The sequence below is a fragment of the Haliotis cracherodii genome, unplaced genomic scaffold (assembly GCF_022045235.1).
Source record: "Haliotis cracherodii isolate W230 unplaced genomic scaffold, xgHalCrac1.p SCAF_6, whole genome shotgun sequence".
NCBI lineage: Eukaryota > Metazoa > Mollusca > Gastropoda > Lepetellida > Haliotidae > Haliotis > Haliotis cracherodii.
Window position 1 is genome coordinate 19,360,541 of NW_027266319.1, and position 17,173 is coordinate 19,377,713.

At 39.7% G+C, this 17,173-nt stretch overlaps 1 protein-coding gene across 2 annotated transcripts in view; it reads right to left on the reverse strand.

The window, feature by feature from the left end:
• Positions 1-17,173, reverse strand: part of LOC139444621 (transcription cofactor vestigial-like protein 4) — a 107,212-nt gene that overhangs the window by 48,357 nt on the left and 41,682 nt on the right. Inside the window, exon 1 of one of the 2 annotated variants that reach the window (XM_071225532.1) lies at positions 4,074-4,412. The exons of the other annotated variant lie outside the window; for it this stretch is intronic. Coding sequence (XP_071081633.1) covers positions 4,074-4,284 — 211 coding nt within the window. The 5' untranslated portion in view covers positions 4,285-4,412. Of the gene's footprint in view, positions 1-4,073; positions 4,413-17,173 lie in introns of those variants that run through there. 2 annotated transcript variants of the gene reach the window in all.

Below are 17,173 nucleotides of genomic sequence, written 5' to 3' on the forward strand. Positions count from 1 at the left end.
ACGTCCTTATTAAAAATAATTTTTATCTTACTGTTCACTGAACTTAAAGTGACATTTTTTACTCTTGCTATTGTTTCCATATATTTGTTCCAAAAATCTCCAGACGCTGGACACAATCAATATTTGTAATTTTTGAATAATGTGTTTCAGTTAATAAGAGATAATATTTTCCCCAGATAATTTTTAATCAATCTAAAACTGCCTTAATTATGAATGGTCTCATTTTTCATTAAAATTTATCAAAATAATTATTCAAAATTTTTTCAATTTTATTTTGAAGATAAAGTTTAATTGTCTTTGTGGGAGATATGAGAATTGATACAGGACGGAGCAGATAACGCTTGATGTACTCCGGGCTCAAAGACTCTTACAATATCAGTTTCACGCCTGGAGCCTCATCTATCATTTAACAAGTCTTTTCAAAATGAACATATTTATCTGAAAACAAAATGTCACAGTGCAAAGAGATGGGTACTTTAAAACGGCCAAGTAGAAATGCTGAAATCCGACCTCATGTGGTTCCTCGTCGCCTCAGTGAACACAGAAGTATGAAAAACTTATCATAAACAAGGGTTGTTAGAATGAATAATTGAAGTGACTACGCCGCAGTGATAGTGGCCTGAGCTGTGCAGCTTAGTGGCCAGGACTGATTCAGCTGTGAGTGAGTAATGAGAGAGCCAGTGAGAGAAGGGGTGAGTGGGTGAGTGAGTGAGGGGGTGAGTGGGTGGGTGAGAGAGCGAGTGAGAGGGGTGAGTGAGAGAGCAAGTGAGAGAGGGGGTGAGTGAGCGGGTGAGTCCATGAGAGAGTAAGTGAGTGGGGGAATGAGAGAGTGAGTGAGTGGGCAAGTTAGGGGGGTAAGTGGGTGAGCGAGCGAGCGAGCGAGCGAGTGGATGAATGAGAGAGTGAGTGAGTGGGCAAGTGAGTTGAAGGGTGTGTGTGTGAGCGAGTGGGTGAATGAGTGAGTGAGCGAGTGGGCAAGTGAGTTGAAGGGTGGGTGTGTGAGCGAGTGGGTGAATGAGTGAGTGAGCGAGTGGCTATGTGTGAGTGAGTGAATCTGTGACGCACACATATGCATATCTGTGTGCATGTCTGAGCGGACTCTCTAAACTGATCCTCAATATGATCACCCCTCTATATCCCCCCTATCACTTTACCAGATACTTCAGAAGCTAAAGCTGATATTTCCACGTGATCATTTTACTCATTAAAATAAAAATACATGTCAATACTTTCATGGTTTCATGTTTACTCTTGTCTCAGGAGAAACTTGACACTTTTTAAACCTATGACAGAACACATCTTAAAGCAAGTACCCCTAAGTACAAGTTTCCCCTTCTGCAGTCTACGGTGCAAGAACACACAGGGGACACTACTACGTAAATCCCCCAGACTTGGCGTCTCTTCATAAATATCTTGGGTTTAATACTGCTTTGAACGGCATTTCTAATACATCACTGCATGGGTTTTTGTGTGGTAATAATCAAATATGGACCAGGCAATCCAATGACCCACATCATGAGCATCGATCCCCGCAATTGGGATACGATGACATGCATCAACCAAGTCGGCCTGACCACCCAATCCCGGTAGTCGCCTCTTGCGACAAGCAAAGTCGACTTTTACAGCAAGCATGGGTTGCTGAAGACCTGTTCTACCCTGCATCTTCACGGGTCAGTTACAGACAAAATGAATTTGGGAGTAAATCAACTGTGGCTCTAACAAAACTGAATTTTTTTATCAGTTTTTTGTAAAAAAAAAAATCAAACTTATTTAATTCAATGACATTTTTATAAGCCTACTTTCAGATGAAAATTACTCTATGGCAGACATCAAACCATAGCATCAATGAAATCTAAAGACTAGTATCAAATAACATTTGTTCAGTTGAGTGACCCTGAACGATCAACTATCAATGGGGAAATCATGGCTGGCTGGTCTGAGGCCGGGGTACCGAGGCGGTCTGAGGCAATGGGTCAGTCAGGGACATTCTACAATGCTCCTACACACATCAATGATTTCAGGTACGGTACCTCAAAACAGTAGAAAATGACTGACAACCCCAAACCATTAAGGATTTGTAAAATAAGGTGGGCACATGACAACATAATAAATTTTGTGAAAATATCATTCTCCGTGTTCAAAATAAGGAATTAAGTCAGAGGTCTTGGTCATAACCCTAATGCTAAAAGTAGGTCCCTAGTTTCCAATACTCAAGGTGCAACCCCTAAGGACCCAAGGAACCCCTTTAATTTCTGATTCTATATTAGACACCCCCAGGAATGCTTATAGGTCGCATGCATGCATCGAGTCATATGCCGAACATATACATAATATACTACTAAAAAAAAGTTAAAGAACACAGGAAAATCAGGTGTTCTGTAACTTATTTTGAGCAATATCAACATACAAACACATACTGGGGTGAACAAGTTACAGCAAACTTGTTCAAATTCTAGTTCAGACTTAAATAAGTCTACACCTATTTCTTTTAAATTTATATAAGCCAAAAACTAGTCAGCATGGCTTTACCCTATCAATATCAAAGTTGATGAAGCCAGAAATTTGATTTACACGTTGGTGAGCGAACACTCCAACCACTGTGCTAATCTATCTGCCCTCTAAAAATAGTGGATTATCAAAGTGCTCAGTCTATTATCATTTCTATCAAATACGCCATGAAGGATGAGAGTGCCAAACCCTCAGTATATACCTCAATCTTTACAGTATGCATGTTCGGTACACACATGCACACTATGTCAACCTGACCATACACAGATATTACAGCTAAAATGGATAGAATTATCATCAAACATCCCTCATGTTATCAGAAATGAGAGGGCCACTGTAACTTGATAATGCCCTCATATTGCTTGACGACGGGCCATTATCACGCCCGTTGTTAGGCGACGTCATAGGGATAGGGAAAGGTGACGTCACGTTCAATAGTGACGTCATCTGGTTTGTCCTATGACGTTTCCATATTTGTAAAAATGTGTCAGTGAAATTCGTGTTGATTGCACTAAATGTTTCAAAACCGATATTGTTTATTTTTATTTGATAACAAATTCTATCCATTTTAACTATAATAACGGGAACGCTATTTTTCAGGGCTTTATCATTTGCAGAAGCCCTCGGTCTTTTCAACTGCCCTCCTTCATCAGGCAGTTAATGGAAGACCTGGGGCTTCTGCAAATGATAATGCCCTGAAAAATAGCATTACCCTTATACTAATATCTGGTACAATGTTGTACACACTGCATGATGCACTAACCTTAACTTGAGTGTATATATACAATGTGTGTGATACAATGTCGTACTTACTGCAAGATACATTTATCCCTGTTGATCATACCTACAGCATACATGTGTCGTACAATGTTGTACTTACTACATGGTACAATAACCTCAGGTTCAGTCCATATACAATGTTGCACATGGTGTACGATACACATACCATGACATGGTAATATGGTACATATCAGTATGTTTAATCACAGCTATTGCATTAATAATGCCATGCCTTTCAACCTAACGACCAGTCAATCCTGCCTATCTACCTCCAATGCATGGCCCCTGATGAGCAGGAATGGCTTGTCACTGTCACTGAGCATACCCAGTGAGTAGCTTAGCATAGAGAAGCAATTTCTTTCTTTAAGACAAGAATCAAATGTGATCAACCCAAACACAATTGTTTGGACTAACACAGCATATCTACGTTCAAATCGAACTCTCTTAATGAATATTTGAGCATTTTATGGTCTACTCCTTCTAAAGCTTTTTTAACATGGTCTTCATAATTTTAAACAGCTGCGCCAACATCATTTTTGAACTGCATACGATCCAGAAATTGAAATAGTTAAGACATATTCCTTCCACAATTTCAGTGACTAAACAACTACATACATGGATGGTGGGATTTAACACAATTAATTTAGGTTTGTAATTGTTTTTAATTCATTGCACATTATGAAAGTCATTCAACACAGAAAATCTTGACTTTGCACCTTTGCATAGCATTGCAATAAAACAAAACTTGAACCAAAGTGATAAAACAGCACAAGCAAACAGCCTACCTTTAAAATACCAGGGGTACCACAGAGGAGAAGAGGAGTTGGAGGTGGCTATGTAATCACTCAGCAGGTGAGTCATCGAGCGTGGTTGGGGATACACTGGCAACTCAGGGACCCGTGGGGTGGGGGTGCACCACAGGGCTGGGCGCCACAGCCCTGGCACCAGGGGGGGAGGGCCGCCTTCCATCAAGGGATGCTCTCCAAGAACGGACATAATCCTTGAAACATTCACGAATGGCAGTACTCCACTGATGTAGTGCAACTGTTGCTCACTTCAGTTGTGGGGGCTCAGGTAGACAGCAGTACACATGCTGAGGGATACCTCTCGCAATACTGACACTAGCTCACAGACTTACACACGTGTGCTCTCATTGGCTAGCAGCGACCTCTGACCTCTAGCAAACACTCCTACCAATGGTGGGAGCAGATTTAATGTCTTGCATTCTGCTACATAGTAGTGTTATAGCTGGTGACTGGAAACCGAGAACAATATTGCTGATGACAGATGGAAGGACACAGGGAGTGAAGGAGCTGTGTTCAAGTAACACCTGAAGATGCTGCTTCGGAATCCGTCTCTGAACAGTAGTACAGGCAGAGGGGCTAGTGAGGCTAGCGAGGGGGAAGGCAGACACACACACCAAATCTTGACTATTCTACCTACTCATGTGTCAAGTCCATCTATGAGGTTGGCACAAAAGAAACAAAATAACAGCTAATGATAATTATAGGCAAATTTATCACACATAGGATTTCTACAAAACAGGCTCCTAATATTTTGACAAGTATTTATAAATCTTCTTCAGTAATTTGCTCATGAGGAAATACTGTGTCAAACACACTCATTCATTCATTCATTCACAATAGAGAGAGCTCGTCTCATCAAAAACATCCTTTCCTTCACAAGTTGAGCAACTTTCAAAGCACCTTCAAACCGTCAACTAAGATGGGGTGAATATACGAATGAGATATGATTCCCACTACAAACATAATGATTTCCCACTACTAACATAATGATTTCCCACAACTAACATAATAATTTCTAACTACAAACATAATGATTTCCAACTACCAACATAATGATTTCCCACTACAAACATAATGATTTCCAACTACAAACATAATGGTTTCCCACTGCAAACATTATGATTTCCAACTACTAACATAATGATTTCCCACTACAAACATAATGATTTCCAGCTACTAACATAATGGTTTCCCACTACAAACATAATGATTTCCAACTATTACATAATGATTTCCCACTACAAACATAATTATTTCCCACTACTAACATAATGATTTCCAACTACTAACATAATGATTTCCCTATGATTTCCCACTACTAACATAATGATTTCCCACTACTTACATAATCATTTCCCACTACAAACATAATGATTTCCCACTACTAACATAATGATTTCCAAATAACATAATGATTTCCCACTACTAACATAATGATTTCCCATCAACATAATGATTTCCCACTACTAACATAATGATTTCCGACTGATTTCCCGCTACTAACATAATGATTTCCCACTACTTTCATAATGATTTCCCACTACTAACATAATGATTTCCCTATGATTTCCCACTACTAACATAATGATTTCCCATCAACATAATGATTTCCCACTACTAACATAATGATTTCCCACTACTGTCATAATGATTTCCCACTACAAACATAATGATTTCCCACAATTTACATAATGGTTTCCAACTACTAACATAATGGTTTCCCACTACAAACATAATGATTTCCCACTACAAACATAATGGTTTCCCACTACCAACATAATGATTTCCAAACTACTAACATAATGATTTCCCACTTTAACATAATGATTTCCCACTACTAACATAATGATTTCCAACTACAAACATGATTTCCAACTACTAACATAATGGTTTCCCACTACAAACATAATGATTTCCAACTACTAACATAATGATTTCCAACTACAAACATAATGATTTCCCACTGCAAACATAATGATTTCCAACTACAAACATAATGATTTCCCACTACAAACATAATGATTTCCAACTACAAACATAATGATTTCCCACTGCAAACATAATGATTTCCAACTACTAACATAATGGTTTCCCACTACAAACATAATGATTTCCCACTACTAACATAATGATTTCCCACTACAAACATAATTGTTTCCAACGACAAACATAATGATTTCCTACTACTAACATAATGATTTCCAACTACTAACATAATGGTTTACCACTACAAACATAATGATTTCCTACTACCAACATAATGATTTTTCACTACTAACAATGATTTCCCACTACTAACATAATGATTTCCTACTTTAATATAATGACTTCCCACTGCTAACATAATGGTTTCCCACTGCTAACATTAATGATTTACCATTAACATAATGATTTCACACTATTAACATAATGATTTCTCACTGATTTCCTGCTACTAACATAATGATTTCCCATCAACATAATGATTTCCCGCTACTAACATAATGTTTTCCCACTGCTAACATAATTTCCCACCATTAACAAAACGATTTCCAACCACTACATGACTTTTTTAACTACATGATTTCCACTTGCAACAATGATTTTCCACCAGTAACATTATTACACAATGTGAAACAGCAGGATGACAGGGCTGGGGCATGTTTGTAAGACAATTGCAGAAAATACTACCCAAATATCATGATTTAATTTCTCAAAAATACAGTTGTAAATGCAGTGTATGTACCTCCGTTGTCCTCAAGAATTCCAGCAACTTGAAACTACATCTGAAGCAACCTCTTCAGTTATCACATTCCCCTTTCAAAACACATATCTTTTGATAAAAATACCTTTCTATACCATCTTTTACCAACAGTTGACAACACAGTATTGAAAGCGTTGAAGTTGACAAAAGCTACGTTTCAAACCAGAGTATGTTTGACACTTATACATACATGACACAAATGCTTCAATTCAGTGCACTCCGACCACCATTTGCGAAATTTCATAAAGAGCAAATGACATTAAGTCCAATTAATGGCCGTCATTGTGACGAGCCATCAAACCAGTCCCCCAGAGCTGACAGGTTTAATCCCCACATATGTTTTGAGCCCCTCTGTCCCATTACATTAACCACAAGACTGAATTCTCATGACATGGCCGGGCTGTTTAAAAGGTGGTAAAAGCCTGCAGGCATTTTATAATGAAGTATGTTAAATCATATTGTACAGCTGCAAGACCCACACAAGGCTGACAGAACAGCCTCTATAATTTCTGATCCGCTTTTCAACGTGTTCAAATTATAATCCTGGGATTTTTCTCATTGTAAAGATGTAGACTCATCTTGCAAGTATTTGACCTAATCTCCTCAACTGTTGCAGCGAGAAACAGCATAGCCAGGTGACGATTCTTAATTACAGGTGTGTGGATGAGTGATAACCAATCACACTTTGAGACGCAGCTGGAAGCTACCAAAGAATGTGACCCGTATACTTGAAACAAATTATTAAAATATATACTCATTATTGTCGAAACATTGTGTTAGCATCCACTGTGACATTGTGGACCTGGGTGCGTGTGTGCAAATTACAGTTGTTTGTGCGTGTGTGAAGTACTGTTCAGTGTGTGTGCGTGCGCGCGTGCGAATTACTGTTGTGTGTGCGTATCATGCGTGCGTGAATTACTGTTCGGTGTGTGTGTGTGCGTGCATGTGTGCATCATGCGTGCGTGTGTGCATCATGCGTGCATGAATTACTGTTCAATGTGTGTGTGTGTGTGTGCGTGTGCGTGTGCGTGCGTGCGTGCGTGCGTGCGTGCGTGCGTGCGTGCGTGCGTGCGTGCGTGCCTGCGTGCGTGCCTGCGCGCGCGCGCGCGCGTGCGGGGGTGCATGTGTGCGTGCGTGCATTATGCGTGCGTGAATTACTGTTCGGGGTGTGTGCATGCGTGCCTGTTTGTGTCTTTGCACTGTGGTGTGTGTGATAGAGTCCAGTGTGAGTCTTGTGGGTATATCGTCCAGTCTGAGCTTTGGTAAAGTGGTACAGTTAGCTAGTTTTATAAACTTTAAACAGTGAAAATCCGGGGTAGAATAGGTCTTCAGCAACCCAAGTTTGCTGTAAAAGTTGACTGCTTGTCACAAGAGGCAACTAAGGGGATCGGGTGGTCAGGCATGCTGACTTGGTTGATGCATGTCATCGTATCCCAATTGTGTGGATTCATGCTCATGATGTCAATCACTAGATTGTCTGGTCCAGACTTGACCGCCGTCATGTAGCTGGAATATTGCTGAGTGTGGCGTTAAACGACAAACACAAACAAACAAATTTAAGCAGTAATGTGGTTATATAACTAAATGTGGTGTAGTTAAATTCAAACAGGCTACTGATTTCTCGGCGCACAGCAAGAGCTGCCATGAGCAGAGTTTCTCACACTTTTTCAACAAGTCCTGCAAGTCCTCCAACACATCCGACTCATCAAACTGTTCCAGACCAGCAGTTTCATTCACAGTAATCTACCTGATGAGGTCAACTGTTTCGTGTGACAACCTGACCTTGGTGGTGGCTCCTGGCCACAAGGTGACAGACTCAGTCTGGGACACTCACCTCCATTTCCTGTCCCCATTAAAACCAAATCAACACTAATGAAAGGGACGTACTTGGAGGCAGGCCATGGGGAAAACCATTCATACATTTACTCACAAAAACATAAATTAGTCCATTGATTTTTATACACGCATACATTTATTACATATTGATGGGCCCTATATGAATATTTTTTACTGATTAATATTATAAAAACATGAATCAGAAAATTTATTACACAGACTTTTTTGGACAACTTCTTTATTTTTTGTGCTGACATTTCAGAGCTACTTCTTGCCCATTCATTAAATAAATACTAAGCGTATTGAGTTAATATATATACATACTGATATGTTTACACAAATTCGGATTATGTACAAAGTTAACAATATAATGATCAAGCCACAGGATTAACCAGAGAGACGCCAAAGCCAGTGAAAGTTGAGTTTGGCCCCTTGAAACATTGTTACAAACAAAAGTGTTTTTTCATAAAGGTTTCATGGATTCACATTCTTCCAACTTCTAAACGATTATCAAAAACATAATTCAACATGTTATTTAAAAAGGCTACATATATCCCTTATTCCTAAAATAAATTTGTCACATAAACGACAATAATAATGTAACTAAAATATTAGTCAAATATAATCCAACACATGAATGCTTATATCATATCTATTTCACCAGAGCTAAAAAAGGGTTACATATATTATTTATTTCTAAAAAATCTTCTTCTTTTTTTTAACATAAAGAACAAAAATGCAGCTTTAGAAATTGTCACTAGTCCTATAGTCCTTGCAGGGTTAGAAATTGTCACTAGTCCTGTAGTCCTTGCCAAACTGCCCAATAGTTAAGGTATCATAAGGACTAGTAGAAATTTGCCATTTTTAAGGGTTTTGCTATATGTTATCATTATAAGGACTAGTGGGCTAAAACTGTTAGTTTCAATCACTGAAAATGTCGTTGAAGTATTAGTTAAATATATCCATCATTTAAATCTGCTGACATTTTAATGTGTTTTTACCAGCTCAGGATAGCTGCCGTGATCAACATGAAGGGGGAAGTTGTTGTGGCTGCGTGTGGTTGAGAAGGATTATGAGCTGGTATGCACTTTAAAGTTTAATGCACCACATAGACTGTACAGCATGCCTGAATGAGCAGGATTATGGGTTTAATTGAAACATGATTCAAGTATCGCCTCTCCGCATATGGTGAATGCATTTTGTAATTGCCATTACTCATCACGGAAAAATGTTTATTTGTTGACGGTTGCAGCAAACTAGTTACCACAACACATTAAACTTTTATAGATTAATGCACAAATAATTGACTTTTGATTGTATGGATCTCAACTCCATACAATCATGCAATTTACCCAGCTACATCTTAGTACAATAATGTTTGGAACATTCCATGATTCATGTTACGGTAAGGCTGACTATTTCAGGCATTTTACTTACATACGTAGCTGTCAATTTTGTTCCAGAATAAACATGATAAAGTTAAATCCAAACAGTATTTTAATCATTTCACTAGTGTATCTAAATACTGAATATGATATCAAGGCTTATATAACAAAACTTTCATGCTCACGACACATTTAGCATGACAATGGATTGTGGACTCATTTTTAAGCTTTCTTTCAAAACTTTTTAGGGCATCAAAAATATGAAAAGGGGATGTTTGAAAAAGGTCTTCCTGCATGAGAGCACTACCTGTGACGAGTTTGACTGGAGGATGTTTCTAGGCTATGAGTGGGTCCCATTGTGAGAATGTGACATAGTGAGTCAGGTTTTCCACAACATTTAGTAATATTCCATCAATATCAAGACAAAAGAGACCCATGAAGATCGAGGTTAGAATAGATCTTCAGCAACCCATGCTTGCCGTGAAAGGCAACAAACAGGATCGGGTGGTCAGACTCGCTGACTTGATTGATGCATGTCATCGTATGCCAACTGTATAGATCAAGCTCATGATGTCAATCACTGATATTGCCTCTATGGATGGAGAGACCATCTTGATATTGCCTCTAAGGATGGAGACACCAACTTGATATTGCTTCTGAGGATGGAGAGACCATCTTCATATTGCCTCTAAGGATGGAGACACCATCTTGATATTGCCTCTATGGACGGCGACACCATCTTGATATTTCCTCTATGGATGAAATGACCATCTTAATATTGCCTCTATGGATGGAGAGACCATCTTGATATTGCCTCTACGGATGGAGAGACCATCTTGATATTGCCTCTAAGGGTGGAGACACCATCTTGATTTTTGTCTAAGGAGGGCGACACCATCTTGATATTGCCTCTACGGATGGAGACACCATCTTGATATTGCCTCTACGGATGGAGAGACCATCTTGATATTGCCTCTAAGGGTGGAGACACCATCTTAATATTGCCTCTAAGGATGGAGAAACCATCTTGATATTGCCTCTAAGGATGGAGAGACCATCTTGATATTGCCTCTAAGGATGGAGAGACCATCTTGATATTGCCTCTATGGATGGAGTGACCATCTTGATATTGCCTCTAAGGATGGAGAAACCATCTTGATATTGCCTCTAAGGATGGAGAGACCATCTTGATATGGCCTCTAAGGATGGAGACACCATCTTGATATTGCCTCTAAGGGTGGAGACACCATCTTGATTTTTGTCTAAGGAGGGCGACACCATCTTGATATTGCCTCTAAGGATGGGAACCGTCTTGATATTGCTTCTTAGAAGGATGGAGAGACCATCTTGATATTGCCTCTACGGATGGAGACACCATCTTGATATTGCCGCTATGGATGGAGACACCATCTTGATATTGCCTCTAAGGGTGGAGACACCATCTTGATTTTTGTCTAAGGAGGGCGACACCATCTTGATATTGCTTCTTAGAAGGATGGAGAGACCATCTTGATAGTGCCTCTACGGATGGAGACACCATCTTGATATTGCCTCTACGGATGGAGACACCATCTTGATATTGCCTCTATGGATGGACACACCAGTTTGATATTGCCTCTACGGATGGAGACACCATCTTGATATTGCCTCTAAGGATGAAGACACCATCTTGATATTGCCTCTAAGGATGGAGACACCATCTTGATATTGCCTCTAAGGATGGAGACACCATCTTGATATTGCCTCTAAGGATGGAGAGACCATCTTGATATTGCCTCTAAGGATGGAGAGACCATTTTGATATTGCCTCTAAGGATGGAGACACCATCTTGATATTGCCTCTAAGGATGGATTGACCATCTTGATATTGCCTCTAAGGATGGAGACACCATCTTGATATTGCACCTACAGATGGAGACACCATCTTGATATTGCCTCTAAGGATGGAGAGACCATCTTGATATTGCCTCTAAGGATGGAGACACCATCTTGATATTGCCTCTAAGGATGGAGACACCATCTAATGTTGTTGAAAGGTGTCTGAATTCCAACTGTTTTCAACAGGTTAAATAGGTCTGCTAATATGTCAAACATGTTATAAACTTCAAACAATGTGTGCAAAAACATTTGTCTCATGGGCTGAACTTGAATTTTTGGCATTATTTTCAGTAGATTATAGTCTTGTTTATGGACTTGTTTATGGAAATATTTTACTAGACTCGGGCTTTGGACTAGTGGCTTAAGTCGCGGGGTGCTGTAATCATTAAGAATCAGTAGAAATTGGCCAATACATTCATAGCATGATGAAATAAGCCAATGGGGACAGACAGGAGGTTCACATGAGTGAGTTTGTGAAGATGACACCGGCCCTGTCATCTCTACTTTCTACAATATTATTGAAAACAGTCAGCCTGGATGATAACAAGCCAGAGCATTCTGGGAATTCCGAACAATGACACAAGTAGTGAAGCATGAACAACACTGAATTCAAGAGCCAGGAGATAGATGGGGGATCTCACATGAAGGCTCCACCTCTTGGTTAAGTACAGGTCGAGGGGAGTTTTCTGCACGAGTGAGCAAATCCTACGGGAGAAACATCTTCAAAGGTTTTCTCAGTACCAACAGAATAGACATTGTTGTCCCCATTAGTGGGTAGGCCCTGCCTGACCTGATGAGGATACTAGAGTGAGGGAGTGAGTGAGTTGGGTTTAACGCCGCTTTTAACAGTATTCCAGTTATATTGCGGCGTGTCAGCTTAATGTGGGAGGAAAGCCCCAAGTGATGCAGGTCTCTGACGTTAACCATTTCGGTATGGTTCTGACAAACCTAGAAATAAATCGTGTGAACCTGGATTTGAACCCACAATCATAAGTTTCTTGCGTGCCCAAGGACGCAACTCTGCACTTCGAATCGCGTCGCCTTAGACGACTGGGCCACCCGTGCCCCCCTGACCTGATGAGGATACTAGAGTGAGGGAGCGAGTGAGAGTTTTAATGCCACTTTGAAGAGTCACATAATTTCAGTTATATATTCAGTATCACCTTGACCGAAACCCGAGTGACGCAGATCTCAGACATTTACTACTTTGAAGCCCACGATCACAGATATGGTGCTGAAAAACCTAGAAATATAATTACAGAAAAATGTGATTCAAATCCACGAGCATAGGTTTGTGATAAAACTTAAAGGGACGCAACTCTGCACCTGGAAATGTTGCAGATCAGATTGAAGACCCCTGAACAAACTTGGGTTTCATCATTTGTTGAAACAAGCATGTGAAATATCAGATTCACTGGTCTTGTGATTTCTGAGGAGATGACAAGGACAGTATGAGGAAATGCATGGGTGGTACCCTAGTGGTTAAAGCGTTTGCTCACAATGTCGAAGATCTAGGTTCAATTCCCCACATGGGTACAATGTGTGAAGCACATTTCTGGTGTCCCAACCATGATATTGCTGGAATATTACTAAAAGCAATGTATAACCATACTCACTCACTCACTCACTCATTACACTTTGACAAAAAATGGCTGAGTGATGGCAATAGGAAGTTTCAACTAGTAGATGGTTGAAGTGCCAAGGTTAAATCAAAGTCCAATTCAAACTACAAAAAAAACCAGCAGGAACAAAAATGTTCAGCCCAACTAATTAACAGCAACCATGGCAACAGTTCCAAATTTCATCCCCTTTTTTTTCAAAATGACTGAGTAATGGCTATAAACAGCTTTTCCAATATGACTGACAATGCAGCCATATTGAAAATAAGAATTGAACCCCTTGAACAATCAGGGATGTCATCACTGTTGGCAACAAGCATGTGGCCTTTCAGCTTCACTTGTCCCATGGCTCCATGATGACAGAGGATCACTTGCCTTTTAGGTGAGCTAGAATTAATAATCCAGATCTACTTTTGTCTTGTTTATTTGACAACTTTGGGAGAAATGTTTAAAATAGGGTTCAACTGAATTCATAATTTTCTTCATGAATGACCTATCCTATTTACTGTGTGAATGAGTGAGTTGTGTATAACGCCTTTAGCCAGCTGAATTGTTTTCACACTTCTTACCCCTGCCGGGGCCAAGGTGGCCCAGTCATCTAAAGCGCCGCGATTCGCTCTGCAGAGTTGCATGCCTTGGACATGCCAGAAACCTTTGATTGTGGGTTCGAATCCCGGTTCGCCCCGATTATGTTTCTAGGTTTGTCAGCGCCATACCCGTACTCGTGGGTTTCAACGAAGTGGTAAACGTCTGAGACCTTCATCACTTCGGGCTTTCCTCCCACATTAAGCTGACATGCCGTGATAAAACTGGAATACTGTTAAAAGCGGCGTTAAACCCAACTCACTCACTCCCTCTTACCCCTGCCTGGACTTTATCATAAGGCGCTCTAAAGAGGGTGGGTGATTTCAAACAGCTCAGGCTTGATCTAACAAGGGACGAAAGAACCAATATTTCTAACATCTATTCCAGTTGTATCACAAAATGTCTGCCTAATGTGGGAGGAAATCCTGAAGTGATGCAGGTCTCAGACTTTTTCCACATTGGTGAAACCCACTAGAACAAGTTACTGTAAATTATGCCGACAAACCTGGAAATATTATCATTCATTTGGGCAAAAAGAATAATATGTCTAAACTAAATTGTTGGACTATCAGTCTTGAAGACTATCATCAGATTCCATACAATAAAAAAAGCAAAAACATCAAGAACACCTCCACACAGACACAAATTATTAATATTTTTTTAAAAACTGCCTGCATCAATTGCAAGCTAGATGTTTCAGAATAATTTCAATGTGAAAAAAAGGTTAGTATCATTAATATTGAGTAGACCATAAGCTTTGCGTCAAACATAAGGGTTTTGTGTTCTATACACACACAACTTGAGAATGAATACAAATAATTTACAAAGACTGGGAGAAGCAAAAACGTACAGCTGTTTGAATTTTTAAAACTCATCAAAATTGTATTACACATGAGTGACATTTGTCAGTTCAGAGAATCAATAGTTGGTTTTATTCAATCTAACACTGAAATCCACATCTTTTAAGATGTTTCAGGCTTCTGAGCATGTACTCAAACAAATTCTTGGAAATCAAGGGAAGTATGTCATTTTTGTTGGGAGCCCATTGTTCATGTCTTGGGATGTGTCCCCTCATATCTGAGGGTTACCATGCAGGGATGTGTCCCCTCATATCTGAGGGTAACCATGCAGGATGTGTCCCCTCATATCTGAGGGTAACCATGCAGGATGTGTCCCCTCATATCTGAGGGTAACCATGCAGGATGTGTCCCCTCATATCTGAGGGTAACCATGCAGGATGTGTCCCCTCATATCTGAGGGTAACCATGCAGGATGTGTCCCCTCATATCTGAGGGTAACCATGCAGGATGTGTCCCCTCATATCTGAGGGTAACCATGCAGGGATGTGTCCCCTCATATTTAACAGTTACCACGATAAGTCGTCTACATATATAACACTGACAGCAATTCCCCCAGTTGTTGGGCAAGTTCATCAAACATAATCATTTGTCAGAGAAACACATGACATTAACTTTTATTTCCATCACACAAAAAAATTCAAACTTGAAAATGAACTTGCCTACCATAAAACCCATTATATCATGCTTCCTGAATACAATGCCCCTTTCAGTTCAAATCAAGGTTAACTGTAATTTAAAGTTGTAACTGTCAAAAAGCCTACATAAAAAACCCATCATCTTTTCAAAATTACCATGGGCGACAGAATTAAGTGCTTTGTCCCTTTAAAACCAGTCAACTGAGAAAATCGACTTTAAAAAACACAACATGTGAAACTTTTGAATGGAGCCAGCCAATGTGGCCTGTGAAAGAAACTTGAGAATGTACGTTATCAAAGGCATTTTATCTATGCAGCAGTGAACAGGTAAACACCACAATGTGCTGTGCCGCGTGATTGTAAACCTGACCCTGTGTACGATCTGTGAATGAGGCAGTGCCGTACACACTATGGGATCTGTTGCTCCAACCGGGCAGGCAATATTACAATGCCTTCATTGAGATTCTGTTCCGCTTTTTGCATCAATACAGTATGTCTTAGACTGTCGTGGAAATGTTAGGTGCCTCGGACTCCCTATCTCCTGTTCACCGACATGTGAGAGCCCATTAGTTATATTCCTCCATCTTTTGTACAGCATGTGAACCATGTCGTCTTCATTCATGCCTATGCACAGAATACATACAATGGCAGTTTATAGTGACAGTGTTGCACTATCCTCAAAAGGAACAAAAAAGTCTTTTTATTATTTTACATATCAAACCTGAAACCAACCCACCACTGTATCCCTCCATTTCTCGATCATGAAACAGTAAGACATTTTCTCCAAAATGCATTATTGTCATTCCAAAAAATGCATACCACTTTAGTCATGTCAGAAGTTTCAAAAATACTTTCTGATAACTCACATGCACTATACTATCATATTACCATGATGACATTATTTCATATTTAATATTGATATTCTATCATAAAACAGTGATACATATTTTTTCTCAAAAATGTTTTCACCGTGTACCTTCAGAACAAGGAATCACCCAGGAATATATTGTTCTCATTTAATATTAAACAGCTAGTTAAGAAATTGATCTAAAATACTATCTGGAGATACTCAGTTACTGCTGCAACCTTTTTCTTCTCTATCAGGTGTGCTCCTACTTATAAAAAGTCCATTTATTTATTTATGGTATTATAAAGCCATAAATTTCACGACAGTCCGTATTTTTAGTGTGTATTGTGATACGTATAGCATATAGCAATATGTACCGTTGGTTGGTTGGTTTGTTGTTTGACGCCACACTCAGCAATATTCCAGCTATATGTCTGTAAATAATCGAGTCTGGACCAGACAATCCAGTAAATAATATCATGAGCATCGATCCATGCAATTGGGATCAATGACATGCATCAACCAAGTCGGCGAGCCTGACCACCCGATCCCGTTAGTCGCCTTTTACGACAACCATAGTTACCTTTACGGCAAGCAAGGGTTGCTGAAGACCTATTCTAACCCGGAATTTTCACGGGTTCAATATGTACCGATGCATGAGGCAGGCGTATCATGACGCTGCTAACAGACC